Source organism: Mustelus asterias, chromosome 21 (genome assembly GCF_964213995.1).
Source record: "Mustelus asterias chromosome 21, sMusAst1.hap1.1, whole genome shotgun sequence".
Classification (NCBI taxonomy): Eukaryota; Metazoa; Chordata; class Chondrichthyes; order Carcharhiniformes; family Triakidae; genus Mustelus; species Mustelus asterias.
In genome coordinates, this window is record NC_135821.1 from 17,457,440 (window position 1) to 17,485,014 (window position 27,575).

The window sequence follows — 27,575 nt, forward strand, 5'->3', positions numbered from 1 at the left end:
GGCCACATTGGATTTGGTACTGGGTAATGAACCAGGCCAGGTGTTAGATTTGGAGGTAGGTGAACACTTTGGTGATAGTGACCACAATTCGGTTACGTTTACTTTAGCAATGGGAAAGGTATATGCCGCAGGGCAAGAGTTATAGCTGAGGGAAAGGAAATTATGATGCGATTAGGCAAGATTTAGGATGCATAGGATGTGGAAGGAAACTGCAGGGGATGGGCACAACTGAAATGTGGAACTTGTTCAAGGAACAGCTACTGCATGACTTTGATAAGTATGTACCTGTAAGGCAGGGAGGAAGTGGTCGAGCGAGGAAACCGTGGTTTACTAAAGAAGTTGAATCTCTTGTGAAGAGGAAGAAGGGGACTTATGTAAAGATGAGACGTGAAGGCTCAGTTAGGGCACTTGAGAGTTACAAATTAGCCAGGAAGGACCTAAAGAGAGAGCTAAGAAGAGCCAGCAGGGGACATGAGAAGTCTTTGGCAGGTAGAACATAGAACATAGAACATAGAAAGCCACAGCACAAACAGGCCCTTCGGCCCACAAGTTGCGCCGATCACATCCCCACCTCTAGGCCTATCTATAGCCCTCAATCCCATTAAATCCCATGTACTCATCCAGAAGTCTCTTAAAAGACCCCAACGAGTTTGCCTCCACCACCACCGACGTCAGCCGATTCCACTCACCCACCACCCTCTGAGTGAAAAACTTACCCCTGACATCTCCTCTGTACCTACCCCCCAGCACCTTAAACCTGTGTCCTCTCGTAGCAACCATTTCAGCCCTTGGAAATAGCCTCTGAGAGTCTACCCTATCCAGACCTCTCAACATCTTGTAAACCTCTATCAGGTCACCTCTCATCCTTCGTCTCTCCAGGGAGAAGAGACCAAGCTCCCTCAACCTATCCTCATAAGGCATGCCCCCCAATCCAGGCAACATCCTTGTAAATCTCCTCTGCACCCTTTCAATGGCTTCAACATCTTTCCTGTAATGAGGTGACCAGAACTGCGCGCAGTACTCCAAGTGGGGTCTAATCAGGGTCCTATAAAGCTGCAGCAGGTAGGATCAAGGAAAACCCTAAAGCTTTCTATAGGTATGTCAGGAATAAAAGAATGACTCGGGTAAGATTAGGGCCAGTCAAGGACAGTAGTGGGAAGTTGTGCGTGGAGTCTGAAGAGATAGGAGAGGCGCTAAATGAATATTTTTCGTCAGTATTCACACAGGAAAAAGACAATGTTGTCGAGGAGAATACTGAGATACAGGCTATTAGACTAGACGAGATTGAGGTTCATGAGGAGGAGGTGTTAGCAATTCTGAAAAGTGTGAAAATAGATAAGTCCCCGGGGCCGGATGGGATTTATCCTAGGATTCTCTGGGAGGCTAGGGAGGAGATTGCAGAGCCTTTGGCTTTGATCTTTATGTCGTCATTGTCTACAGGAATAGTGCCAGAAGACTGGAGGATAGCAAATGTTGTCCCCTTGTTCAAGAAGGGGAGTAGAGACAACCCTGGTAATTATAGACCAGTGAGCCTTACTTCTGTTGTGGGCAAAGTTTTGGAAAGGATTATAAGAGATAGGATTTATAATCATCTAGAAAGGAATAATTTGATTAGGGATAGTCAACACGGTTTTGTGAAGGGTAGGTCGTGCCTCACAAACCTTATTGAGTTCTTTGAGAAGGTGACCAAAGAGGTGGATGAGGGTAAAGCAGTTGATATGGTGTATATGGATTTCAGTAAAGCGTTTGATAAGGTTCCCCGCGGTAAGCTATCGCAGAAAATACGGAGGCATGGGATTGAGGGTGATTTAGCGGTTTGGATCAGAAATTGGCTAGCTGTAAGAAGACAGAGGGTGGTGGTTGATGGGAAATGTTCATCCTGGAGTTCAGTCATTAGTGGTGTACCGCAAGGATCTGTTCTGGGGCCACTGCTGTTTGTCATTTTTATAAATGACCTGGATGAGGGCGTAGAAGGATGGGTTAGTAAATTTGCGGATGACACTAAAGTCGGTGGAGTTGTGGACAGTGCGGAAGGATGTTGCAGGTTACAGAGGGACATAGATAAGCTGCAGAGCTGGGCTGAGAGGTGGCAAATGGCATTCAATGCGGAAAAGTGTGAGGTGATTCACTTTGGAAAGTGTAACAGGAATACAGAGTACTGGGCTAATGGTAAGATACTTGGTAGTGTGGATGAACAGAGAGATCTCGGTGTCCATGTGCATAGATCCCTGAAAGTTGGCACCCAGATTGATAGGGTTGTTAAGAAGGCGTACGGTGTGTTAGCTTTTATTGGTAGAGGGATTGAGTTTCGGAGCCATGAGGTCATGTTGCAGCTGTACAAAACTCTGGTGTGGCCGCACTGGAGTATTGCGTACAGTTCTGGTCGCCGCATTATAGGAAGGATGTGGAAACATTAGAAAGGGTGCAGAGGAGATTTACCAGGATGTTGCCTGGTATGGTGGGAAGGTCTTATGAGGAAAGGCTGAGGGACTTGAGGCTGTTTTCGTTAGAGAGAAGAAGGTTAAGAGGTGACTTAATAGAGGCATTCAAGATGATCAGAGGATTAGATAGGGTGGACAGTAAGAGCCTTTTTCCTCGGATGGTGATGGCTAGCACGAGGGGACATAGCTTTAAATTGAGGGGTGATAGATATAGGACAGATGTTAGAGGTAGGTTCTTTACTCAGAGAGTGGTAAGGGCGTGGAATGCCCTGCCTGCAGCAGTAGTGGACTCGCCAACATTAAGGGCATTTAAATGGTCATTGGATAAACATATGGATGATACTGGAATAGTGTAGGTTAGATGGGCTTTGGATTGGTTTCACAGGTTGGCACAACATCGAGGGCCGAAGGGCCTGTACTGCGCTGTAATGTTCTATGTTCTATGAAATAGCCTAATGTAGAACTTCTAAATTGGAAGAGGGCTAATTATAATTATAATGGAATGAAAGAGTATCTCACCAGGATCAATGGAACCATCGGTTAACAGGGATTCCTACATAGATATTTATACCACCCTATGGCAACTTGTCAGAAGAAAAGACTTTTATATAGCAACTTTGATATCCCAGGACACCACAAAGGTTTAGAGTTACTGAAATACTTCAAAACAGCAGTCAGTATTAGCAGGTGGATAACTGCAGCAACCAAGTTCTGCACAGCTAAGTCCCATGAATCATAATGAAATAAAAGACCAGTTCTGATGATGTTGGCTGATGATTAAATGTTGGTCAGAACACCTGGAAGATGCTGCTCTCTGAATCTGTCACATCTACCTATACAGACTGAACTAGCTTAATATCCATTCTAAAGACCGCACCTCAGACAATGTAGCACTCCCTTAGTATTACGCTGGCCTCATCTGCAAGCGCTTTCCTGCCTGTTCCCCAAGACCCTTGATTCCCATGCAGTTTAAAAATCTATCTAATTCAGCTCTAAATATATCCAATGACCCAGCCTCCACTTCTCTCTGGGGAAGAGAATTTCAAAAATTCCCCAAAAGGAGAAATTATTCCACATAGAATCCCTACAGTGCAGAAGGAGGCCATTTGGCCCTTCGAGCCTGCATCAATAACAATCCCACCCAGGCCCTATCCCCATAACCGCACCTATGTATCCCCCTGATGGGATAGGGCAGCACGGTAGCACAGTGGTTAGCACTGCTGCTTCACAGCTCCAGGCACCTGGGTTCGATTCCCGGCTTGGGCCACTGTCTGTGTGGAGTTTGCACATTCTCCTCGTGTCTGCGTGGGTTTCCTCCAGGTGCTCCGGTTTCCTCCCACAGTCCAAAGATGTGCGGGTTAGGTTGATTGGCCATGCTAAAATTGCCCCTTGGTGTCCTGGGATGCGTAGATTAGAGGGATTAGCGGGTAAAATATGTAGGGATATGGGGGTAGGGCCTGGGTGGGATTGTGGTCGGTGCAGACTCGATGGGCCGAATGGCCTCTTTCTGTACTGTAGGGTTTCTATGATTTCTATGACACTAAGGGACAATTTAGAATGGCCAATCAACCTAGCCCACACGTCTTTGGAGTAGACGAGAAAACCGGAGCACCCAGAGGAAATCCACACAGCCACAGGGAGAACGTGCAGACTCTGCACAGACAGTGACCCAAGGCTGGAATTGAACCCAGATCCTTGCGTTGTAAGGCAGCAGTGCTAATTATGGTGTCACACAGAGATTAAATCCTGAGTCAGAAATGAAGTGGTTGCCTTATGAGGAAAGGTTGAGCTGGTTGGGCTACCATCCCGGGCCTGCTAATCAGATGGAAATGTCAATTTCCATGACAATCAGCTCCATGCCAACTTCCCGCGCGGAGCACGATTGTACCTAAAGACCTTGTGAAGGGCACTGTCATCTCCCGGCACACTGCTTGAGCAGTGCAGCGGGCAGGGGTGCTTCCTCTACCCTGGGTGTAACAGTGAAAGTGGCGGCTGTGGGTGGGGGACAAAGAATAGGTATAACTTAGAGACACCACTTGTTTCATATGATCATCCTGAGGGTACTGACAGGGTGGATGTAGAAAGATTCTCTTGTTGGAGAATCTAGAACTAGGAGTCACTGTTTAAAAATAAAGGGTCCCTGATTTAAGACAGAGATGGTGAGAAATTCTTTCTCTCTGAGGGTCATGAGTCTCTGGAATTCCCCTCCTCAAAAGGCAGTGCAAGCAGAACGTTTAATATTTTTAAGGCATAGCTAGATAGATTCTTGATTGACATGGGGATGAAAGGTTGTCGGGGGTAGGCAGGAATGTGAGGTTGAGGTTACAAGCAGATCAGCCATGATCTTATTGAATGGTGGAGCAGGCTTGAGTGGTCCAATCCTGCCCCTAATCTGTATGTTCATAAACAAGAATGAGCACCTCCCAATCAAGTTAGCTGTCTGCTTACAATAAAAGCAACTTTTCTGCCGCTGGGTAAGGACTCGTAACGTGTAGCTGTTCAAAGGCAGATGATGCACAGCACGAGTGTAGCTAGTCGATTAGATTATCGACTAGTCCCGAGGCACAGGCGTGGGATCCTTGTCAAAGAACCACATTTATAATCTTGAAACAGTCTCTGCTTAGTCCAGTGACTGCTGCACAAGTTAAAGGGAGGAATGAGAGAAGAAGAGTTCAATTCAGAGCTTATCTTTAATTGCTTATTCTAAAAATGGAACGTACTGACAAGGTTCAGGGGTATATTTTAACCGGTCTGGTGTAGCTTTTACTGTGAAGTTTTCACAGTAACTTCATTGCAGTGTTAATGTAAGCCTACTTGTGACACAAATAAATAAACTTTAAACTTTAGGTAGTGGGATAAGTATAGCAAGATTATTATTTAGTGGTTCCCATCGAAATGCCCCACCTGCTTTGCAGTCAATGAAGTACTTTTGAAGTGTGGCAATATCGGAAAAGCAGCAGCCAATTTGTGCATAGCAAGCTCCCATAAACAAAAAAGTGGTGATGACCAGATAATCTATTTTTCTGATGTGGATTTGAGGGATAAATATTGTCATAGAATCCCTACAGTACAGAAGAGGCCATTCGGCCCATTGAGTCTGCACCAACCTCAATCCCACCCAGGCCCCTATCCTCGTAACCCCACATATTTTGCCTGCGAAACTAGGGTCAATTTTAGCATGGCCAATTAACCTAACCCGCACATATATGAGCTGTGGGAGGAAACCGGAGCACCCAGAGGAAACCCACGCAGACACGGGGAGAAAGTGCAAACTCCACACAGACAGTGACTGAAGCCGGAATCGAACCTGATTCCCTGGCGCTGTGAGGCAGCAGTGCTAACCACTGTGCCACCGTGCCGCCCCAGGACAAATTCCCTGTTCTTCTCTGAAATAGGGTTACACAATCTCTTACATCACTTGATAGGGTCTTGGTTTTGTATCTCAACTGAAAGATGGTACCTCCGACAGTGCAGCACTCCCCGAGTATCTGCACTGGAGTATCGGCCTTAATTTCCATACCCGAGACGGAGCTTGCTCATTTTTTGATCTGGGTTTCAAGGGATGTGGAGAAAAGGCAGGTATTTGGAGTTGTGGTACAGGCCAGCTGTGGTCTAACTGAATGATAGAACATAAAGTCCCCCATGGTCGGCTTATGAAGAAAGTAAGGACGTGTGGGATAGAGGGAAGTTTGGCCGATTGGATAGGTAACTGGCTATCTAACAGAAGACAGAGGGTGGTGGTGGATGGAAAATTTTCAGACTGGAAACCGGTTACCAGCGGAGTGCCACAGGGATCAGTGCTTGGTCCTCTGCTATTTGTCATTTTTATAAATGACTTGGAGGAGGGGGCTGAAGGGTGGATCAGTAAATTTGCTGATGACACCAAGATTGGTGGAGTAGTGGATGAGGTGGAGGGCTGTTGTAGGATGCAAAGAGATATAGATAGGATGCAGAGCTGGGCTGAAAAATGGCAAATGGAGTTTAACCCTGACAAATGCGAGGTGATTCATTTTGGTAGGACAAATTTAAATGTGGATTACAGGGTCAAAGGTAGGGTTCTGAAGAATGTGGAGGAACAGAGAGATCTTGGGGTTCATATCCATAGATCTCTGAAGGTTGCCACTCAAGTGGATAGAGCCGTGAAGAAGGCCTATAGTGTGTTGGCGTTCATTAACAGGGGGTTTGAGTTTAAGAGCCGTGGGGTTATGCTGCAACTGTACAGGACCTTGGTGAGACCACATTTGGAATATTGTGTGCAATTCTGGTCACCTCACTATAAGAAGGATGTGGAGACACTGGAAAGAGTGCAAAGGAGATTTACCAGGACGCTGCCTGGTTTGGAGGGTAGGTCTTATAAGGAAAGGTTGAGGGAACTTGGGCTTTTCTCTTTGGAGCAGAGGAGGTTGAGAGGAGACTTGATAGAGGTTTATAAGATGATGAGGGGGATAGATAGAGTGAACGTTCAAAGACTATTTCCTCGGGTGAATGGAGTGGTAACTAGGGGGCATAACTATAGGGTTCATGGTGGGAGATATAGGAAGGATGTCCGAGGTAGGTTTTTTACTCAGAGAGTGGTTGGGGTGTGGAATGGACTGCCTGCAGTGATAGTGGAGTCAGAAACTTTAGGAACATTTAAGAAGCTATTGGATAGGCACATGGAGTACTTTGGGATGATAGGGAGGAAATAGCTTGATCTGGGTTTCAGACAAAGCTCGGCACAACAACGTGGGCCGAAGGGCCTGTTCTGTGCTGTACTGTTCTATGTTCTATGTTCTTAACAGGCTCGAGTGGCTGAATGACTTACTCTTGTTCCTATATTCCGACTTAAAATGCTCTACCAGTTGTACAGTTGTTCTTCATCAAGTAGAATATGGGAGGCATTCACAAATAAAGTAGGACATTTAAAAGTTAACTACATCAGTAATTCAATAAGTCATAAATTAATTAACAGAAAGACACTTATTCAGCAAAGCAGCTTCTAATATCTGAAAGATATCAATGTTCCTCACAATCAAAAGGTTCACAGTACCATGTTGAGATTTGAACTAATGCCCCCAGAGCCTGAGCCTCTGGATTATCAGTCCAGTCACAACACCATTATGCCACCAATGCCCCTGGTTCACAGTACCTTAGCTATCAAGGAATGTCAGTTTGTTTAACAGATTCTTTACGTTGTTGATAGGCTGTTCTCCAATAATGCTTGCAACACCAGGTTAAAGTACAACAGATTTATTTGGAATCCTAAGCCTTCGGAGCGCTCAGGTGAATGGAGAGGTGGGTTCACAAACATGGCATATATAGACAGAGACGCAAATTGCAAGATAATAATTGGAATGTGCGTCTTTACAGGTAATCAAATCTTTACAGGTACAGACAATGCGAGTGGAGAGAGAGATAATCACAGGTTAAAGAGGTGTGAATTGTCTCAAGTCAGGACAGTTAGTAGGATTTTGCAAGTCCAGGCCAAATGGTGGGCGTTACATGTAGTGCAACATGATCCCGGTTGAGGCCGTCCTCATGCATGCCGAACTTGGCAATCAGTTTCTGCTCGGCGATTCTGCGTTGTCATGTGTCTTGAAGGCCGCCTTGGAGAATGCTTACCTGAAGATCGGAGGCTGAATGGCCTTGACTGCTGAAGTGTTCCCCGACAGGATGGGAACATTCCTGCCTGGCGATTGTCGTGCGGTGTCCGTTCATCCACCCACCCCAGTCCAACGCTGGCATCTCCACATCATAATCATGCTTGATTCTCAGATTCCCAGGGTCAGTGAAAATGTCACAAGCTAAGTACAGCCTAGGAAGGCTATTCTGTCCATCTTGGCTCATCCTACTCCATTGTAAATGACCCTCAGAGTTTTGCCTCTGCTGTTAGCATAAGTTCTATGGAAAAGGTTGATCATTTTCTTTATGGAAAGGACTTTCTGTTATCATGGCTAAAAGGTCAAATTATGAGGGCAGGTTGCATATCAAGTATTCCGTTGGTTTTAATTTTTACTCCATTCAAAGCCAATGCTGAGTGGACGGGGCAGACCTGAATCCATCTCCTTGCTTACTCCAAAGACCAAATTCAAATTGAATCCAATTCATGGTCCCCACAAGAGACATACAAGATCCAAGCTGACAAAAAAAGGCATTGCACCCCATCTTGAGCTTTATCTGGTTTCACCCCTAATTTTAGAAGATTAATAAGTGATCTAATTGAGGTGTTGAAGGTAATTAAAGGACTTAATAAGGTAGATAAAGAGATGGTCGGCAGATCTCCACTGCCTCGCCCGCCACGGAATTGGAGAGGGCAAGGGGTGGACAACAGGAAATGTCCGTTGACCTCAGGCGAGAATTTATGGTCTCGCTCGAGTGAGGCTGTAAACTCCCGCCCACTATTTCTACCAATGGGGGAGCCCAGAACAAGGGGGGAGATGGTGGTAATGTCGCTGGACTAGTAATCCGGTGGCCTCGGTTAATGTTCTGGGGACACAGGTTCAAATCCCACCATAGCAGTTGGTGGAATATAAATTCAATTAATAAATCTGGAATATAAAGCCAGTCTCAGTAATGGTGACCATGAAACTATCATCAATTATTGAGAAAAACCCATCTGATTCACTAATGTCCCTTTAGGGAAGGAAATCTGCCGTCTGGCATACATGTGACGGTAAGAAGTCTCACAACACCAGGTTAAAGTCCAACAGGTTTATTTGGTAGCAAATACCATAAGCTTTCGGAGCACAGCTCCTTCGTCAGATGGAGTGGAAATCTGTTCTCCAACAGTGCACAGACACAGAAATCAAGTTACAGAATACTAATTAGAATGCAAATCTCTACAGCCAGCCAGGTCTTAAAGGTACAGATAATGTGGGTGGAGGGAGCATTCAACACAGGTTAAAGAGATGTGTATTGTCTCCAGACAGAACAGCTAGTGAGATTCTACAAGCCCAGGAGGCAAGCTGCGGGGGTTACTGATAATGTGACATAAATCCAACATCCCGGTTTAGGCCGTCCTCATGTGTGCGGAACTTGGCTATCAGTTTCTGCTCAGCGACTCTGCGCTGTCGTGTGTCGTGAAGGCCACCTTGGAGAACGCTTACCTGAAGATCCAAGGCTGAATGCCCGTGACTGCTGAAGTGCTCCCCCACAGGAAGAGAACAGTTTTGCCTGGTGATTGTCGAGCGGTGTTCATTCATCCGTTGTCGTAGCGTCTGCATGGTTTCCCCAATGTACCATGCCTCGGGTGTTGGAAGAACCTGGTGTTGTGAGACTTCTTACTGTGCTTACCCCAGTCCAACGCCGGCATCTCCACATCATACATGTGACTCCAGGCCCACAGCAATATGGTTGACTCTTAGCTGCCCTCCGAAATGGTCAAAGGAGACACTCAGTTCAAGAGGCAATTAAGAATGGGCAACAAGTGTTGGTCTCGTCATCGGTCCCATGAAAGAACAATGAAACCTATGCCACTTAAGGGTGATCACAGTAAGAAGTCTCACACGGTAGCACAGTGGTTAGCACTGCTGCTTCACAGCTCCAGGGACCTGGGTTCAATTCCCGGCTTGGGTCACTGTCTGTGTGGAGTTTGCACATTCTCCTTGTGTCTGCGTGGGTTTCCTCCGGGTGCTCCGGTTTCCACCCACAGTCCAAAGATGTGCGGGTTAGGTTGATTGGCCATGCTAAAATTGCCCCTTAGTGTCCTGGGATGCGTAGATTAGAGGGATTAGTGGGTAAAATATGTAGGGATATGGGGGTAGGGCCTGGGTGGGATTGTGGTCGGTGCAGACTCGATGGGCCGAATGGCCTCTTTCTGTACTGTAGGGTTTCTATGATTTCTATGATGAACTCCAGGCTAAAGTGGTAGCACAAGCTTTCGGAGTGTTGCTCCTCAGGGTGATACCAGGGAGCACTTCTTCACACAAAGGTAGTGGAAATGTGGAACTTTCTCCCCCAAAAAGCTATTGAGCATGGGAACTAACTAAAAATGACAAATCTAAGATTGATAGACTGTTACGACTCGCTACGTCTCTCAGCTACGTTTACAGATGCACCTTAGAAAGCATTCTCTCCGGTTGTATCACAGCTTGGTATGGCTCCTGCTCTGTCCAAGACTGCAAGAAACTACAAAGAGTCATGAACAAAGCCCAGTCCATCACACAAACCAGCCTCCCATCCATTGACTCTGTCTACACTTCCTGCTTTCTCGGAAAAGCAGCCAGCCTAATCAACGGCCCCCCGGACATACTCTCTACCACGTTCTTCCATCGGGAAAAAGATACAAAAGTCGGAGGTCACGTACCAACTGACTCAAGAACAGCTTCTTTCCTGCTATCATCAGACTTTTGAATGGACTTACCTTGCATTAAGTTGATCTTTCTCTACGCCCTAGCTATGACTGTAACACTACATTCTGCACCCTCTCCTTCTCTATGTAAAGTAAGCTTTGTCTGTATAGCACACAAGGAACAATACTTTGCATTGTATATTAATGCACGTAACCATAATATATCAAATCAAATCAAATGTTGGACAAAGGTGTTAGGAGTTATGATCTTGCCCGTGCATGTCCATTTTCTGGCAGATGGTCATTGAACTGTGGTGGCCAAATTCCTGCTCCGCAATAACCAGGTGTGGATACTGGAAGGGTGGTGCTGCACCGGAATGACCACAAAGGAGGCTGCAAAAGAGAATTTCTTAGGCAGTCTCTCGGGATTGAGGATGACTAGAACAGCACGGTGGCACAGTGGTTTGTGTTGCTGCCTCACAGCGCCAGGGACCCATATTCGATTTCGACTTTGGGTGACTGTGTGGAGTTTCCTCCCACAGTCCAGAAATATGCGGGTTAGGTGGATTGGCTATGCTAAATTTCCTTTAGTGTCCCAAAATAGATTAGCCATGGGTAAATGTGTGGGGTTACGGGGATAGGGTGGGGGAAGAGGGCCTTTGTAAGATACTCTGTTGCAGCGTCAGTGCAGACTTGATGGGCTGAATGGCCTCCTTCTGCACCGTAAGGATTCTATGGGCAGGATTTTATGGCCTCGCTTGGGCAAGACTGGAAATTCCCGCCCGAAGTCAATGGAGATTTCCGTTGTTGGACCCTCGCCCGTGGTGATTCTGTGGTGGGCGAGATGGTAGAGTTCTGGCCTATGACTTGCTTCCACATCAAGTATTTAGATTCTCTACAGTGCAGAAGGAGGCCATTCGGCCCATCGAGTCTGCACTGACCACAATCCCACCCAAGCCCTAGCCCCATAACCCCATGCATTTGCCTTAGCTAGTCCCCCTAACACTAAGGGGCAATTTAGCATGGCCAATCCACCTAACCCGCACATTTTCGGATTGTGGGAGGAAACCGGAGCACCCGGAGGAAACCCACGCAGACACAGGGAGAACATGCAAACTCCACACAGACAGTGACTCAAGCCGGGAATCAAACCCAAGTCCCTGGCGTTTTGAGGCAGCAGTGCTAACCACTGTGCCACCATGCCGCTCCAAAGTCGATGGATTCTGAAGTCGCCTCCTCCTAATTCATATCTATGGCAAGAGGTTAGTGGCTGGAAAGGCTGTATGATTGGGCAAGAGGGGCAGTGATTAAAACCTCCAGGGATGTATCACTGTAGAAGCAGGGAGCTCAAATCAAATCAAAAAACTAATCAGAATTGGCAACCCGAGCGCACGTTGGAAAGAGGAAGGTTCATTCAAGAGAGAATTGGATTATTATCTAATTGGAATGGTAGATTAACTACTTTATATTAAGTTGATCTTTCTCTAGATGTAGCTGGTCTGATTAGTAAGTTTGCGGACGACACAAAGACTGCTGGAGTTGCGGATAATCATAGAAACCCTACAGTGTAGAAGGAGGCCATTCGGCCCATCGAGTCTGCACCGACCACATGATGAACATTGTCAGAGAATACTGCAGGATATAGATAGACTGGAAAATTGGGCAGAGAAATGGCAGATGGAATTTAATCCAGATAAATGTGAAGTGATGCATTTTGGTAGATCTAATGCAGGGGGGAGCTATACAATAAATGGCAGAACCATCAGGAGTATAGACACACAGAGGGATCTGGGTGTGCAAGTCCACAGATCCTTAAAGGTGGCAGCACAGGTGGAAAAGGTGGTGAAGAAGGCATATGGCATGCTTGCCTTTATTGGACGGGGCATAGAGTATAAAAGTTGGCATATGATGTTGCAGTTATATAGAACGTTGGTTAGGCCACATTTAGAATACTGCGTCCAGTTCTGTTCGCCACACTACCAGGAGAGAGTGCAGAAAAGGTTTACCAGGATGTTGCCTGGTATGGAGGGTATTAGTTATGAGGTGAGATTGAGTAAACTAGGGTTGTTCTCCCCGGAAAGACGGAGGTTGAGGGGCGACCTAATAGAAGTTTATAAAATTATGAAGGGCATAGATAGGGTGAACAGTTGGAAGCTTTTTCCCAGGTCAGAAATGACAAACACAAGGGGTCACAAGTTCAAGGTAAGGGGGGGCAAGGTTCAATACGGATATGCGGGGGACGTATTTTACACAGAGGGTGGTGGGGGCCTGGAATGCACTGCCAAGTGAGGCGGTTGAGGCAGACACGCTGGGATCATTTAAGACTTATCTAGATAGCTACAAGAACAGACTGGGAATAGAGGGATACAAACGGATGGTCTTGTTAGGAACACATGATCGGTGCAGGCTTGGAGGACCGAAGGGCCTGTTCCTGTGCTGTATTGTTCTTTGTTCTTGTTCTACACTCGCTATGACCGTAACACTACATTCTGCACCCTCTCCTTCTCTATGAACGGTATGCTTTGTCTGCATAATGTTTATGATGTGGAGATGCCGGCGTTGGACTAGGGTGAACACAGTAAGAGTTTTAACAACACCAGGTTAAAGTCCAACAGGTTTATTTGGTAGCAAATGTTTAAGAAACAATACTTTTCAGGTATTTATTTTCATACCAAGTAAACTAACTCAAATTAACTTAGGGACAAATTAAAAGGAGCAGCTCCTCAAAAGGAAGGGGAATATTTTTCACTGTATACTAATACATGTGACAATAATAAATCAAGAGGATAAAAAGAAATTGGAGTGAGTGGGAGCCCGGGGAGCCGCTAACAGGACAAGTCCCCCCCCCAAGGCTGCCCTCTGCCGCCACTCGCCGGGCCTACCTCTCCACCAGAAGCCTGACCCGCAGCCCGTCACCCCTGGCAACGACCCCGGAAATGGATGTCGGGGCGGGGTCGCCAGCCGGAGGGCGGGGTCGGGATTCGCCTATAAAATGGCGTCACTTCCTGCGCGCGGCCTCTTTGACGCCGAGCTTCCACACGGCTTTGTACCAAGTGAGTGGGGGGGAGAAGCGGGGGGGGGGGGAGAGCAGAGCGAAGCCCGGCCGCGCACACACACCGGGCATTGTGACTACAGCTCACCGACTGCTAGAAACGAACGGCGGGGGCGGAGATTGAAGCGCTTTTCACTCGGTTCCCCCGGCTGGGCCTCAGGCTTTGGGGCCTCGGGCTCTGATCGCTGGCCAGGCAGGCGGCCATTAACACGTGGATGGTTTTCCTGATGTCTATCGGGGGTGGGGGGATTCTTAGAATCCCTACGGTGCAGGAGGCTATTCGGCCCATCGAGTCTGTACCGACCACAATCCCACCCAGCCCCATGCCCATAACCCCATGCATTTACCCTACAATAGACTGAATAGAATCCGACAGTACAGAAAGAGGCCATTCGACCCATCGAGTCTGCACCAACCACAATCCAACCCAGGCCCTACCCCCGTATCCCTACATATTTACCCCCTAATCCCTCTAACCTATGCATCCCGGGGCAATTTAGCATAGCCAATCAGCCTAATCCACACATCTTTGGACTGTGGGAGGAAACCGGAGCACCCGGAGGAAACCCACGCAGACACAGGGAGAATGTGCAGACTCCACACAGACAGTGACCCGAGCCGGGAATCGAACCCAGGTCCCTGGAGCTGTGAAGCAGCAGTGCTAACCACTGTGCTACCGTGCCGCCCCTAGCTAGTCCCCCTGGCACTAAAGGGCAATTTATCATGGTCAATCCACCTAACCTGCACATCTTTGGAGTGTGGGAGGAAACTGGAGCACCCGGAGGAAACCCACGCAGACACGGGGAGAACGTGCAAACTCTACACAGTGACCCGAGGCTGGAATTGAACCCGGCTCCCTGGGGCTGTGAGGTGGCATTTCTTACCCTTTGAATGCGCCAGCAGTTCTTACCCTTTGAATGCGCCAAACTCTCTGATACCAAGACCAACTATTTTTTGATGATGGGATACCCTTGTAATGGAATGTTTTGTTTAGCTGATCGTTCCACGGCCTCTTGGAATGCTGATTGGAAATAAAGAGGTGCCTCCTGCAAGCAGCTTTAGTTGGGCAGGTGATGTGTCCCAGGATCTGGAACCCATGGTTACAATCGCAGGGTTGTCCCCTCTTCCACTTATGGGAGGGAGTGTGTGTGGATTCAGTTCCCAGTTTGGGCGGCACGGTAGCACAGTGGTTAGCACTGCTGCTTCACAGCTCCAGGGACCCGAGTTCGATTCCCGGCTTGGGTCACTGTCTGTGTGGAGTTTGCACATTCTCCCCGTGTCTGCGTGGGTTTCCTCCGGGTGCTCCGGTTTCCTCCCACAGTCCAAAGATGTGCGGGTTAGGTTGATTGGCCATGTTAAAATTGCCCCTTAGTGTCCTGAGATGCGTAGGTTAGAGGGATTAGTGGGTAAAATATGTAGGGATATGGGAGTAGGGTCTGGGTGGGATTGTGGTCGGTGCAGACTCGATGGGCCGAATGGCCTCTTTCTGTACTGTAGGGATTCTATGATTTCTATGAGTTTGAGCGCATTCCGCTGTCCTCGAGAGAGTTGGAAGGCAGGGATTGCTGCTGGGGCATTGATGAGGTGTCCTTCCCGTGCCCCCCCCCCCCCCCCAGTCCATCTATATAATGGGTTGGCACCAGCAGCATGAGTATTGATTTGAAGGTTATTTATTAGTGTCACAAGTAGGCTTACATTAACACTGCAATGAAGTTATTGTGAAAATCCCCTAGTCACCACATTCTGGGGCCTGTTCGGGTACACCAAGGGAGAATTTAGCATAGCCAATGCACCTAACCAGCACGTCTTTCTGACTGGGAGGAAACTGGAGCACCTGGAGGAAACCCATGCAGACACGGGGAGAATGTGCAGACTCCTCCTTCCCCCCCCCCCCCCCCCCCCCCCCCCCAGACAGTGACCCAAACTGGGAATTGAACCTGGGTCCCTGGCACTGAGGCAGCAGTGCTAACCACTAATTCGATTGAAGTCTTGGCCCTAGACTGCGATCAGGTGTCAGAGGGTCCGCCAAATGTGACACTAAAGGGGGGCACCACAAGTGGTGGTCCTGAGGTCAATTACTCCCAAATCGTGTCAGTGAGGGGCACAACTGCAGCTACCAACTTGCAAGATGGTGTTCATTGCCCATCCCATATTACCCCTGGAGAAAGTGGTGGTGAGCTGCCACTTTGGACCCCTGCAGTCCGTGTAGAATCATGGAATCCCCACAGTGCAAAAGGGGGCCATTTGGCCCATTGAGCCTGCACTGACAACAATCCCACCAGGCCTTATCTTATCCCTGTGACCCCACATATTTACCCTGCTGACCCCTGCTAACACTGAGGGGCAATTTAGCATAGCCAATCCACCTAACCCGCACATGTTTGTGGTGCAGGTACATCCATAATGCTGTTGGTGAGGGAGTTCCAGGATTTTTACCTAGCGATAGTGAAGGAACAGTCACTATGTTTTCAAATCAGGATGGTGAGAGGTTTAGAAAGGTTCCAAGTGGCAGTGTTCCCAGGTGTCTGCTGCCATTGTCCTTTGAAGTGGCATAGGTTAACATCAGCAGCGCCTTGTCAAGAAGCCTTGATGATTTAGGGTACTGCTTCTTGTCGATTATCCACATAGTAGCCCCGGTAGACATTATTTCCATGCTGTGTCAAGCCATCAAAGTCACCGACCAAGAAACAAAGATGCTGGAAAAACTCAGCAGGTCTGGCAGACTCTGGAGAGAAAGATGTTAATGTTTTGGGTCCATTTGGCTCTTCAGATTCCGACGTGCAGTAATCTTTCCCAATTCCTTTGCTTTTTTTATTATTCATTCGAAGGATGTGGGTATTGAATGTTATTATCAACCTTCTTGGCAGGTGCGAGTCACACAGACTTGATGTAATTGCTGCTCTGTGCTGATGTGTTTGATTTGAGCTGGGACAACAGTGAAAATATGATACAAAAGCCAAGTACTGCAGATGCTAGAATCTTGAAATAATAACTGGAATTTCTCAGCAGCTTTTGGCAGCAGCTGTTGAGTGAGAAAGCGTTCATGTTTCTGGTCAGGGACTTTTCATCAGAAGCTCCTGATGAGAGAAGCCTCTGATGAGAAGTTCTGAAGTTTGTACCTGTGGTGTGCAGTACGTTTGTGTGTCCATGTTCGGGATCTGTTTAATGTGTCGCGCTTTTGTCCCTCAGGTTACCCATCGAGTACGTTTGTGTGTCCATGTTCGGGATCTGTTTAATGTGTCGCGCTTTTGTCCCTCAGGTTACCCATCGTTGCTTATAAAGGGAAACGTTCACAATGTCCGGAGGTCTCGACGTGCTGCAGATGAAGGAGGAGGATGTCCTCAAGTTCCTTGCTGCTTCTACCCACCTGGGCAGCACCAACCTGGACTTCCAGATGGAGCAGTATGTCTACAAGAGGAAAAGTGATGGTAGGCACCTGACAGCTGAGTCAAGGGGGTGAAGTTTAAAGTTCCCCTGGAAAGGTTTCTTGGCATCATGTGGAGTTAGAGTCCAAACCAATGCTGAAGGCCTCAGAATAACCCAGTGTAATCAGCTCCAATAGGACAAAACCCCTATTGGATGCATCTCCCGTGATAGGAATTCTTCCACAATTTTATATTTGGGCTGAAGTTAAGGGATGTCACTGTGGGAAGGGAACTCTTCCCCTGTTCTGGCACCTGGTGTCTGTGTACAGCTGTGCATCAGGATACCAAAGCTCTGATCATGATATTCCATACCTCTAGCTCTCCTTAAAATGTACCTCTTTATTGGAATTTTTAGGTATTGCTGTATTTATTTTGTCAGATTACACTCCTGTGAAGCATAATGATGCATATTAGTGACACCCACAGGTGTACACATAATTTCCCACCTGGCTTCACTTGCAGTTGCAGCTGGCAGGCTGAGGAGACTTTCTTCTGACAGTCTGGCCTCAGTTTGAACTCTGGTCCATTAAATCCACCTGGTTTTCCCAATTCCTTTGCTTTTTTTATTATTCATTGGAAGGATGTGGGTATTGTTGGTGAGACCAGGATTATTGCCCATTACTACCAACTTGCCAGGCCATTTCAGAGCCGTGAAGCACACATGGGCCAGACCGGTTAAGGACGGCAGATTTCCTTCCTTAAAGGGCATTACTGAACCATAGAATCATAGAAACCCTACAGTGCAGAAGGAGGCCATTCGGCCCATCGAGTCTGCACCGACCACAATCCCACCCAGGCCCTACCCCCACATATTTTCCTGCTAAGCCCTTTAACCTACGCATCTCAGGACTCTAAGGGGCAATTTTTTTTTAACCTGGTCAATCAACCTAACCCGCACATCTTTGGACTGTGGGAGGAAACCGGAGCACCCGGAGGAAACCCACGCAGACACGAGGAGAATGTGCAAACTCCACACAGACAGTGACCCGAGCCGGGAATCGAACCCAGGACCCTGGAGCTGTGAAGCAGCAGTGCTAACCACTGTGCTACCGTACCGTTTTTATATAAAAACCAGATGGGTTTTTATATAAATCCAGCAATTCCATGGTCGTCATTGCTGAGCCTGGCTTTTTATTCCAGATAATGAACTGAATTTAAACTCTCCAGTTGTAGCCATTGCATTTAAAGTTAAAGTTTATTTATTAGTCACAAGTAAGGCTTACATTAACACTGCAATGAAGTTACTGTGAAATTCCCCTAGTCGCCACACTCCGGCGCCTGTTTGGGTCAATGCACCCTAACCAGCACGTCTTTCAGAATGTGGGAGGAAACCGGAGCACCCGGAGGCATTTGGATTTGTGCCTTTGGATCTTTAGTCAAGACCTCTGGATTGCTAGTATCCTGTTTTACCATACCCTAAAAATTCTGCTTTCCTGCAATGACATTAATAGTTTTGAGTTTACTGTGTGTTATATCCAAGCAATGCTCAAGGTGACCTGTCTGCAGGGCGCCACTTGGCTGGTAAGATGTTCCGGGGGAGGGTTGAAATTTCAGTACATCGATTAGTTCAATGAGCTGAGAAAGACAACTATATTGTTATCTCAGACTATGTTAGTCACATTATGTCCCAAGAGGAGGATTCAGGTTCTGGAGAAGGGCTGAGAAACTGATGTGTACCTTTAGGGAATTGACAAGCTTGGTATCAGCCTCCGAGGAACCTGGGGGTGATTGATTTTTATTAAAAAAATAGTTCTGCACATTCTTAAAACTTGGTGCTGAGGTCAGTTTCTGGCCAGTGAACTCTGAGTGTCGGAGATGTGCTACAGTAAATTGGCAGGTGTTTCGCTAACACCACTTAAAGTCACCGACTTAATGAGTGGAGTTTGATAGTAGTTCCTGCCACAATAGACCTGTATAATACGTAGCATACCCGGGGAAGGTAAACTTGGGCTCTGAAGTGCTCTTCCTAAAGCCCTCTACCACACACTCTTTAACATCATCCCTGTGACCACTTGTCTTAATAACACTATGTGTGGGTTCAGTGTCAAACTCTCTGATAGGTTTGTTGACGTGTATTGCGGCACTTCACTGTTAGAGTTGCAATATAAATGCAGGCTGTTTGTAGAGTGTCTCACCTCTCCTGGAAGCACTTGAGGCTATTTGGCCCATTGTGTCTGTGCTGGGCTGTTTGAGATGTTGACTGAATTCCACTCGTGTTCTTTTTCCTGTCGCCCCACAAGTACCTAGTTCCAGTTTGTGGTTCTGGGGACGGAATCAGGAACGGTTGGGAGACAGGAGGGGGTTTTATACAACACTGGATGCTAATCCCAGGATTAATTCTGATTTGTATTTAATTTTTTAATATTTGTATGTTTTGTTTATTGACAGGTATCTATATCATCAACCTGAAAAAGACCTGGGAGAAATTGCTGCTTGCTGCCCGTGCCATTGTCTCGATTGAGAACCCAGCTGATGTTTGCGTCATCTCCTCCAGACCGTTTGGACAGGTGCGTATCGAAGTGGCCCCCCTGTTGCCGGGGTGGCGGTGGCCCCTCTGTCCTGTAATCACCACCAACCACTGTTTACCATTGTGCCGCGAAAATGCACATTATTAAAACTTGGGGATTTGGGCCAGTGTCTTGGCCAGTGATCTCTCAAGTGTCGGAAATGTGCAACAGTAAATCTGACAGTTTTTTCGCTAACACCACAAGGGTCCAAGTGACTCGATGAGTGGGGTTTGATAGTAACTCTTGTCACAATTTATATCAAATCGGACTCGGAGAATGCGTCGGTGTTACTGCGGAATGCTGCTTAACTTTAGATGCAAGTTTTTGAAAGCTGATAATAGAAACATGTAAGAGGGAGATTAATACTGAAGGGGGATATGAGAGATTGGCCTTGTTTTAATTCCCTGCAGTGATATGTTGAAGCCATTTTTTAAATTTCAAAATTTGTTTATTAGTGTCACGAGTAGGCTTACATTAGCAGTGTGATGAAGTTACTGTGAAAATCCCCTAGCCACTGCGGTGCCTGTTCGGGTACACGAAGGGAGAATTTAGCACGGCCAATGCACCCTAACCAGCACGTCTTTTGGAATGTGGGAGGAAACCGGAGCACCCGGAGGAACCCCCACGCAGACACGGGGAGAACGTGCAGACACCGCACAGACAGTGACCCAAGCCGGGAATCGAACCCGGTCCCTGGTGCTGAGAGGCAGGCAGAGTTAACCACTGTGCTGCCTGCATGTGTATGTTGTGTCTCCTGGTCAGCTGTAGCAGAGCTGTGTGTGAGGGCTCAGCCAGGTTAGCAGCAAGCTCTTCCCATGTTCCTCATGATGACTGCCTATCCTCTCTCTCAGCGTGCTGTCCTCAAGTTTGCCGCTGCCACTGGTGCCACCCCCATTGCTGGAAGATTCACCCCAGGTACGTTCACCAATCAGATCCAGGCTGCTTTCAGGGAGCCCCGTCTCTTGGTGGTGACGGACCCTCGACAGGATCATCAGCCTTTAACTGAAGCATCGTACGTTAACATCCCCACCATTGCCATGTGCAACACTGACTCGCCCCTGCGTTATGTGGATATTGCTGTCCCATGCAACAACAAGGTACAGCCGGTTATTACTGTGAATTCATTTAATTGCTGTAATTAGAACTTTATTCTGAAGTTTCTATTTTATTTTCCTCATAATTAAGGTTCCTATCCTCTAAGTATTTGATTTATTCTGGTCACGTGTATTTGGACAGTGAAAAGTATTGTTGTGTGCTATACAGACAAAGCATACCGTTCATAGAGTACATAGGGAAGAAGGAGAGGATGGGGTGCAGAATGTAGAGTCAGTCATAGCTAGGATGTAGTGAAAGATCAACTTAATGCAAAGTAGGTCCATTCAAAAGTCTGATGGCAGCAGGGAAGAAGCTGTTCTTGAGTCGGTTGGTACGTGACCTCAGACTTTTGTATCTTTTTCCTGACAGAAGAAGGTGGAAGAGAGAATGTCCGGGGTGCGTGGGGTCCTTGATTATGCTGGCTGCTTTGCCGAGGCAGCGGGAAGTGTAGACAGCCAATGGATGGGAGGCTGGTTTGCATGATGGATTGGGCTACATTCACTCTGTAAAAGTTGATGAGCATAAGTTTCTTGTTCTTGGGCGTGTGTTAGAACCATCCACTTTTCTTATTCAATTAATGGAGTGGCCAGGATGGGGAGTTAAGAGAAATGCAGGAGAATCCCTCGTTCTGCTGGTGGTATTGCTCCAGGATTGTCAGGTGCTTTGTTCCAGTGCAAGGAACTAAATCCTGAATTTATTCAAAATGAGGTAGAGGAGGTAATAAACGGGAGCAAAATGGAGATGAAAGCGAGATTGAAAGAGCTGGGGGTGCGACCAGTTTAATAGGGACTTGCAGACTCGTTTCATATCAGTGGCTTGAATTCTGAAATGACCAAAATGTTTAGTTGTAATGAAATTGAATTGGAAAGAGGTTTCAGAAAGGCAAATCATGCAGAAGTCTGAGGTCACGTTCCAACCGACTCAAGAACAGCTTCTTCCCTGCTGCCGTCAGACTTTTGAATGGACCTACCTCACATTAAGCTGATCTTTCTCTACACCCTAGCTATGACTGTAACACTACATTCTGCACTCTCTCCTTTCCTTCTCTATGAACGGGATGCTTTGTCTGTATAGCGCGCAAGAAACAATACTTTTCACTGTATACTAATACATGTGACAATAATAAATCAAATCAAACCTGATACATTCTTTGAGCAGATGAAATGTGTGGTGGGTGGGGAAACGCGGTGGATGTTGTGTATATGGACTTTTGTCAAGACGCCACCCGGGGCCTGTAAAAGGGGAATTACGAGTGGAACCTGGTTTCTTGGTTGTGGTGGGGGTGCAATGCACGAGTGCACATTGCTAGAACTTGGAGCTGAGGCCACTCAGTGGCCGATGAACTCTGAGAGTAGGAAATGTGCGACATTATTCTGCAGGAATCTCTAACACTGCTCGAGTCTCTGGCTCAGTGAGTAAGATCTGGTAGTAATCCCTGCTACATTGCCAGCATAATGCTTATAGGTTCAGTACCAGGTAACTGACTGAGACACCCTGACTGTTCAGGAGTGCTCTGAACAGTCACAATAAATCAATGCATGTAATCATTTGGAGTAGGCATTGTTTAAATTGGGTAATTCAAACAAAACTTTTAAAATTATAATAATGTCTTTTAGATGAGTCAGATAGGTATACTTCAATAGAAAATCTAACTGGGGGCTGGGGAGTGGAGGTTAAACAGGAATTTGTATGTAATGTGTTTTGGGGTATTCCAAGGTTGTATCTAATTTCTTGGTGATATGAGGGTATTGGGGTGGCTCAGTGCTGCCTTCCTTCCAGGATCTAGATGGCTGTGGGACGGTACTGGCCGCAGTGAGTTGCTGTCTTCAGGTAACATTGGTACTCCGTGATGGCAGTGACCTCCCCCCTCATGGTGCGCAGCATTTGGCCAGACCCAGTGAGTTGCTGTTACTGAGCACCGCTGCCAGAAGAGAAACAGTCAGGGTGGAATTTAACCCTGAAAAAGGGTGCATTTTGGGAGGACTAATAAGGCGAGGGAATTGACAATGGACAAGCACAGAGGGACCTTGGGGTGTAAGATCCCTGAAGGCAGCAGGAGAGGTCGATAAGGTGGTTAAGAAGGCAGATGGGATAGGATATTTCCTTTTATTAGCCGAGGCTTAGAACACAAGAGCCGGGAGGTTGTGATGGAGCTGTATAAAATGCTCGTTAGGCCACAACTAGAGTACTGTTGGCCGCCACATTATAGGAACGATGTGACTGCACTACAGAAAGTGTAGGGAAAATTCACCAGGATGTTGCCTGGAGTGAAGCGTTTCAGCTAAGAAGAGAGGCTGGTTAGACTGGGGTTGTTTTCCTTAGAGCAGAAAAGACTGAGGGGGACTTGATGTACAAAATTGAGGGACATTGATAGAGAACATAGAACATTACAGCGCAGTACAGGCCCTTTGGCCCTCGATGTTGCGCCGACCAGTGGAACCAATCTAAAGCCCCTCTAATCTACACTATTCCAATATCATCCATATGTTTATCCAATAACCATTTGAATGTTCTTAATGTTGACAGAGTAGGTAGGAAGAAACTTTTCCCCGTAGAGGAGTTGATTACCGGGGGGGGCAGAGATTCAAGGTAAGGAGCAGGAGATTTAAAGGGAATTTCAGGGAAAGCTTTTTCACCTAGAGTGGTGGGAATCTGGAACTCGCTGCCAGAGAGGGTGGGAGAGGCAGAAACCCTCACAGCATTTAGATGAGCACTTGAAATGCCACAGCATACAAGGCTACAGACCAAGTGCTGGAAAAAGGGATTAGAAAAGATAGGCACCTAATGGCCAGCGCAGACATGATGGGCCGAAGGACCTCTTTCCGTGCTATAAAACTCGGATTTCAAATCCACTTTGTTTGATGAGTTAGGTTTTGCAGCAGGCACTTCAGGCATAACTGTTTGTCTTTTCCGATAGGGCGCCCACTCCATTGGTCTGATGTGGTGGATGCTTGCCCGGGAGGTTCTGCGCATGCGTGGCACCATTAGCCGCGAACATCCTTGGGAAGTGATGCCTGATCTGTACTTCTACAGGGATCCCGATGAGGTGCGTTTGACAAGTTAACTTGCTATTGAAAGTTTTCGCCGGGTTCCCCAAGCCTTCAGGATAAACTTGAGACTTTCTTGTTCCTGGGGATCTTTGTCCCGGTTTTAAATGTTTTTTCATTTCAGAATTGAGGCTTGACGGAATAATTCCTCCAGTCCTGTGGTTATTTTTCAAGCAGGTGGCAGTAGTCACCAGTGGCAATATCTTCCTCTGCTGCTATGATCACCGTTGTGTCTGACGCCTTTATGTTCAAAGTCTCCCCACAAAGTACCTTGCTTCTGAGCTGTTGGATAGTGTGCCAGTGTGTGTCTCCTTACTTGTGTGGACATAACATTGTCTCTCAGTGACTGGTTAAGACTGCGGGAACTCTGCTGCCATCGGATATAGATGTGAACATTTTAGGAGCTCCAAATTTATCCGTCACTGATGCACCACTCCGGCACCCAGCTGAGTTTGCGTCTTTCTTGACGTAGTCATCTTTCAGCTGGATTGATGAATGACTTTGTGCTTTTGTCGCTTGTCCTGTAATGTTTTTTTTAAACAAATCCTGTTGCAGATCGAGAAGGAGGAACAAGCTGCTGCAGAGAAGGCCGCTGGCAAGGAGGAGTACCAGGGAGAATGGACCGCCCCCGTTGCAGAGTTTGTCCAGCCCGAGGTCACCGACTGGTCTGAGGGGGTGCAGGTCCCGTCTGTGCCCATCCAGCAGTTTGCAGCTGCCACTGGCAAAAATCTGGCCGAGACGCTGGAGGCGGCAGGTCCATACGTGAAGCCGGCAACATTCACCGCTGAGCCAGCCACAAGTGAGTTTAGGGATGAACAGTGTCTTCTGAATGATTTGCAGTTAGCGATGGGAGATTGGGTGGGGAAGAGGTGACCTTTAAAGAGCTTTCAATTTTTCGGTATCGGCTCACCCTTTCGGTTAATGTTTTTTTTCTGGCGTATGGTTCCACCAACTGTGCAACATTCAAGAGCCCAATCTTCTACTCCCATGATATCTGTTCATGTCCTGTGATCGTCAGAAGGGTTTAGATCTTCACTTCTAACCAACGCAAGAGATTATTGTTGGAAAATGTTGCCTGATAACTGACTTTCCAAAGCATTAATCTGTGCTATGATTATCCCCCTTCGAACTGGTCAGCTGGCCACCTTGTATTTACGAGGAATTGTTTTCGGATTCAGGTGGGTGTGCGATATTGTGCCCTATCACAAAGTTCAGAATTCATCGTAGCTTGTAGATCTTGTGGCTTGCAAAATAAAATGGGTCCAGCATTTGTGCCAGGACAGAATTCAGCTGCCAGAGACAGTTCAGCACAGGATCCTGTAACTCTTGATAGCCCAGGACAGACTCCTGTAGCCCAGTGAGGACTGTGTTTTTTGACAAAAATGAAAGTGACTGAATGCAGTATTTGGTGTGAGGGTTTATACGGTTCAAGGTCTGCAGTTCCTGAAGTATCTGGGAAACATCCAGGTGTAGCTACCTGGGGAGTTGAGAGGAAATAAGGGTATTGACTAACTTGGTTAGGCAGCATTTGGAGTATTGCGTGCAGTTCTGGTCGCCACACTGCCAGAAGAACGTGGAAGCTTTGGAGAGAATGCAAAGAAGGTTCACCAGGAGGTTGCCTGGTCTCGAGGGCGTTGGCTATGAGGAGAGGTTGAATAAACTAGGATTGTTTTCACTGGAAAGACTGAGGAGGAGACCTGATAGAGGTTGACAAAATCGAGAGAGAGAGGGTGGATAGTCAGCGGCTTTTTCCCAGGGTGGAAGTGTCAATTACAAAGAGGCACAGGTGAGAGGGGGAAAGTTTAAGGGAGATGTGCGCGGAAGTTTTTCATGCAGAGAGTGGTGGGTGCCTGGAACATCTGCCAGAGGAGGTGGTGGAAGCAGGCACATTGGCAACATTTAAGAGGCATCTGGTTGGGTCCATGAATAGGGAGGGAATAGAGGGATACAGACCGAGTAAGAGCAGGTTTTTTTTAGTTTAGTTAGAGCATCATGATCGGCATGGGCTTGGAGGGCCGAAGGGCCTGTTCCTGGGGTGTACTGTTCTCTATTCTAACATCAACTTAGCAACCAAGTGGAGCTGGTGTAGGGGCTATCCCACTGTCAATTCTGAAATGTGTACAGAGTAAAATGTGCAATGATGCTCATTGACTCTGCTGATTGTAGCAGCACTATAGGATCCACTGTTGGCTCTCCTGGTGACAAAGGATCTTCAGAGTGCAAGATTTCTCTAATGGTTTTTCCCCTCTGCTTCTTGTAACAGAGGACTGGAGTGCCCAGCCTGCTGCTGAAGACTGGTCTGCTGCTCCCACTGCACAGGCTCCAGAATGGGGTGGTGCCACCGCTGACTGGTCCTAAGACTGAGGTTGGAATCGACCAGGAGCTGACCTGTCCCCATCTGCATTTGTTTGAAAAGAAGGAAATAAAAGCGATGTGTTTTTAAGACATGTTTGTTTGGTGTTGTCTCTCTAAAGGGTTTCACATAGCACTCTGCTGCCATCATGTCAAGCTAATTATATCTGTAATTGAGTCTAAACTTTGTGTGTGCACTGAATGAATTTGACCTTTTCTTTGATCCCAGCATTAAAAAACAAATGGAACTCTCTGTTCCAGTTTTTACCTGATCAGATGTTGAGGCTGTTTTTTTCCTGGGCACCTGATGCCCTTTTCTCAAATGCCCCAAACTGACTGGTGTGGAGTCTTGTTTTTGAATTCTTCCATGGGATGTGGGCGTCTCTGGCTAGTCCAGCATTTATTGCCCATCCTGAATTGCCCTTCAACTAAGTGGTTTTCTAAACCATTTCAGAGGTCATTTGAGTCATTTGTTGTGGATCAGGAGTCACATGTAGGCCAGACCGGGTAAGGATGGCAGATTTCCTTCCCTAAAGGACATTAGTGAACCAGATGGGGTTTTTCCGACGATGCACAATGGTTTTGTGGTCATTGTTAAACTTTTAATTCCAGATTTTTATTGGACTCACACTTCACCATCTGCCGTGGTGGGATTTGAACCCAAGTCCCCAGAGCATTACCCTGGGTCTTTGGATTACCAGTACAGTGACAATACATCTGTCACCGCCTCCCCAAATTGCTGTACTTGGTGCTCTTGACCTTTTGAGTATGGGCCTGCCAGGGTGATAGCTGTAGCTTTGTGGGAATTAGTTTCTGCCTTGTGAGAGCAGCCTTGGGTGGCATGGTGGCACAGTGGTTAGCACTGCTGCCTCACAGCGCCAGGGACCCAGGTTCGATTCCCAGCTTGGATCACTGTCTGTGTGGAGTCTGCACATTCTCCCCGTGTCTGCATGGGTTTCCTTCAGGTGCTCCGGTTTCCTCCCACAGTCTGAAAGACGTGCTGGTTGAGTGCATTAGCCATGCTAAATTCTCCCTCAGTGTACCCGAACAGGCGCCAGAATGTGGCAACTGGGGGATTTTCACAGTAACTTCATTGTGGTGTTAATGTAAGCCTACTTGTGACATTAATAAATCAATAAAAACTTTGCTCTCCCTGAACTTTTATTAAGTAGGAAAATTGGTTGATATTGGTAACCACATGAGTTCCGGCACAGACATAATGGGCCAAATGGCCACCTGCACCGTAACAATTATATGACTAATTTTAAGATTCTGCTTCTTTTGAACGTCAAAGAAAATCTCCCACAATAAATCATTTAAACATCTCCTCATCCTCAAACTCCTAATAGTTCATCCATGCAACCTGTGTCAACAATTGAACTCCGGG

The 27,575-nt window shown here is 47.0% G+C and overlaps 1 protein-coding gene and 3 non-coding genes across 4 annotated transcripts; all 4 read left to right on the plus strand.

Annotated features, from left to right (window-relative positions):
- Positions 1 to 13,649: 13,649 nt before the first annotated feature.
- On the plus strand, positions 13,650 to 26,281 carry rpsa (ribosomal protein SA). Its single transcript, XM_078237568.1, has 7 exons — positions 13,650 to 13,763; positions 17,022 to 17,190; positions 19,576 to 19,694; positions 20,546 to 20,791; positions 23,707 to 23,835; positions 24,392 to 24,635; positions 26,100 to 26,281. Exons 2-7 carry the CDS (start codon positions 17,058 to 17,060, stop codon positions 26,192 to 26,194), a joined length of 966 nt encoding a protein of 321 aa, XP_078093694.1. The 5' UTR covers positions 13,650 to 13,763; positions 17,022 to 17,057; the 3' UTR covers positions 26,195 to 26,281.
- LOC144509557 (small nucleolar RNA SNORA62/SNORA6 family) lies at positions 18,939 to 19,094 on the plus strand. Its single transcript, XR_013500483.1, has one exon. It is a non-coding gene; the product is annotated as a small nucleolar RNA SNORA62/SNORA6 family (small nucleolar RNA).
- LOC144509558 (small nucleolar RNA SNORA62/SNORA6 family) lies at positions 19,788 to 19,948 on the plus strand. Its single transcript, XR_013500484.1, has one exon. It is a non-coding gene; the product is annotated as a small nucleolar RNA SNORA62/SNORA6 family (small nucleolar RNA).
- LOC144509559 (small nucleolar RNA SNORA62/SNORA6 family) lies at positions 22,084 to 22,235 on the plus strand. Its single transcript, XR_013500485.1, has one exon. It is a non-coding gene; the product is annotated as a small nucleolar RNA SNORA62/SNORA6 family (small nucleolar RNA).
- Positions 26,282 to 27,575: the final 1,294 nt, after the last annotated feature.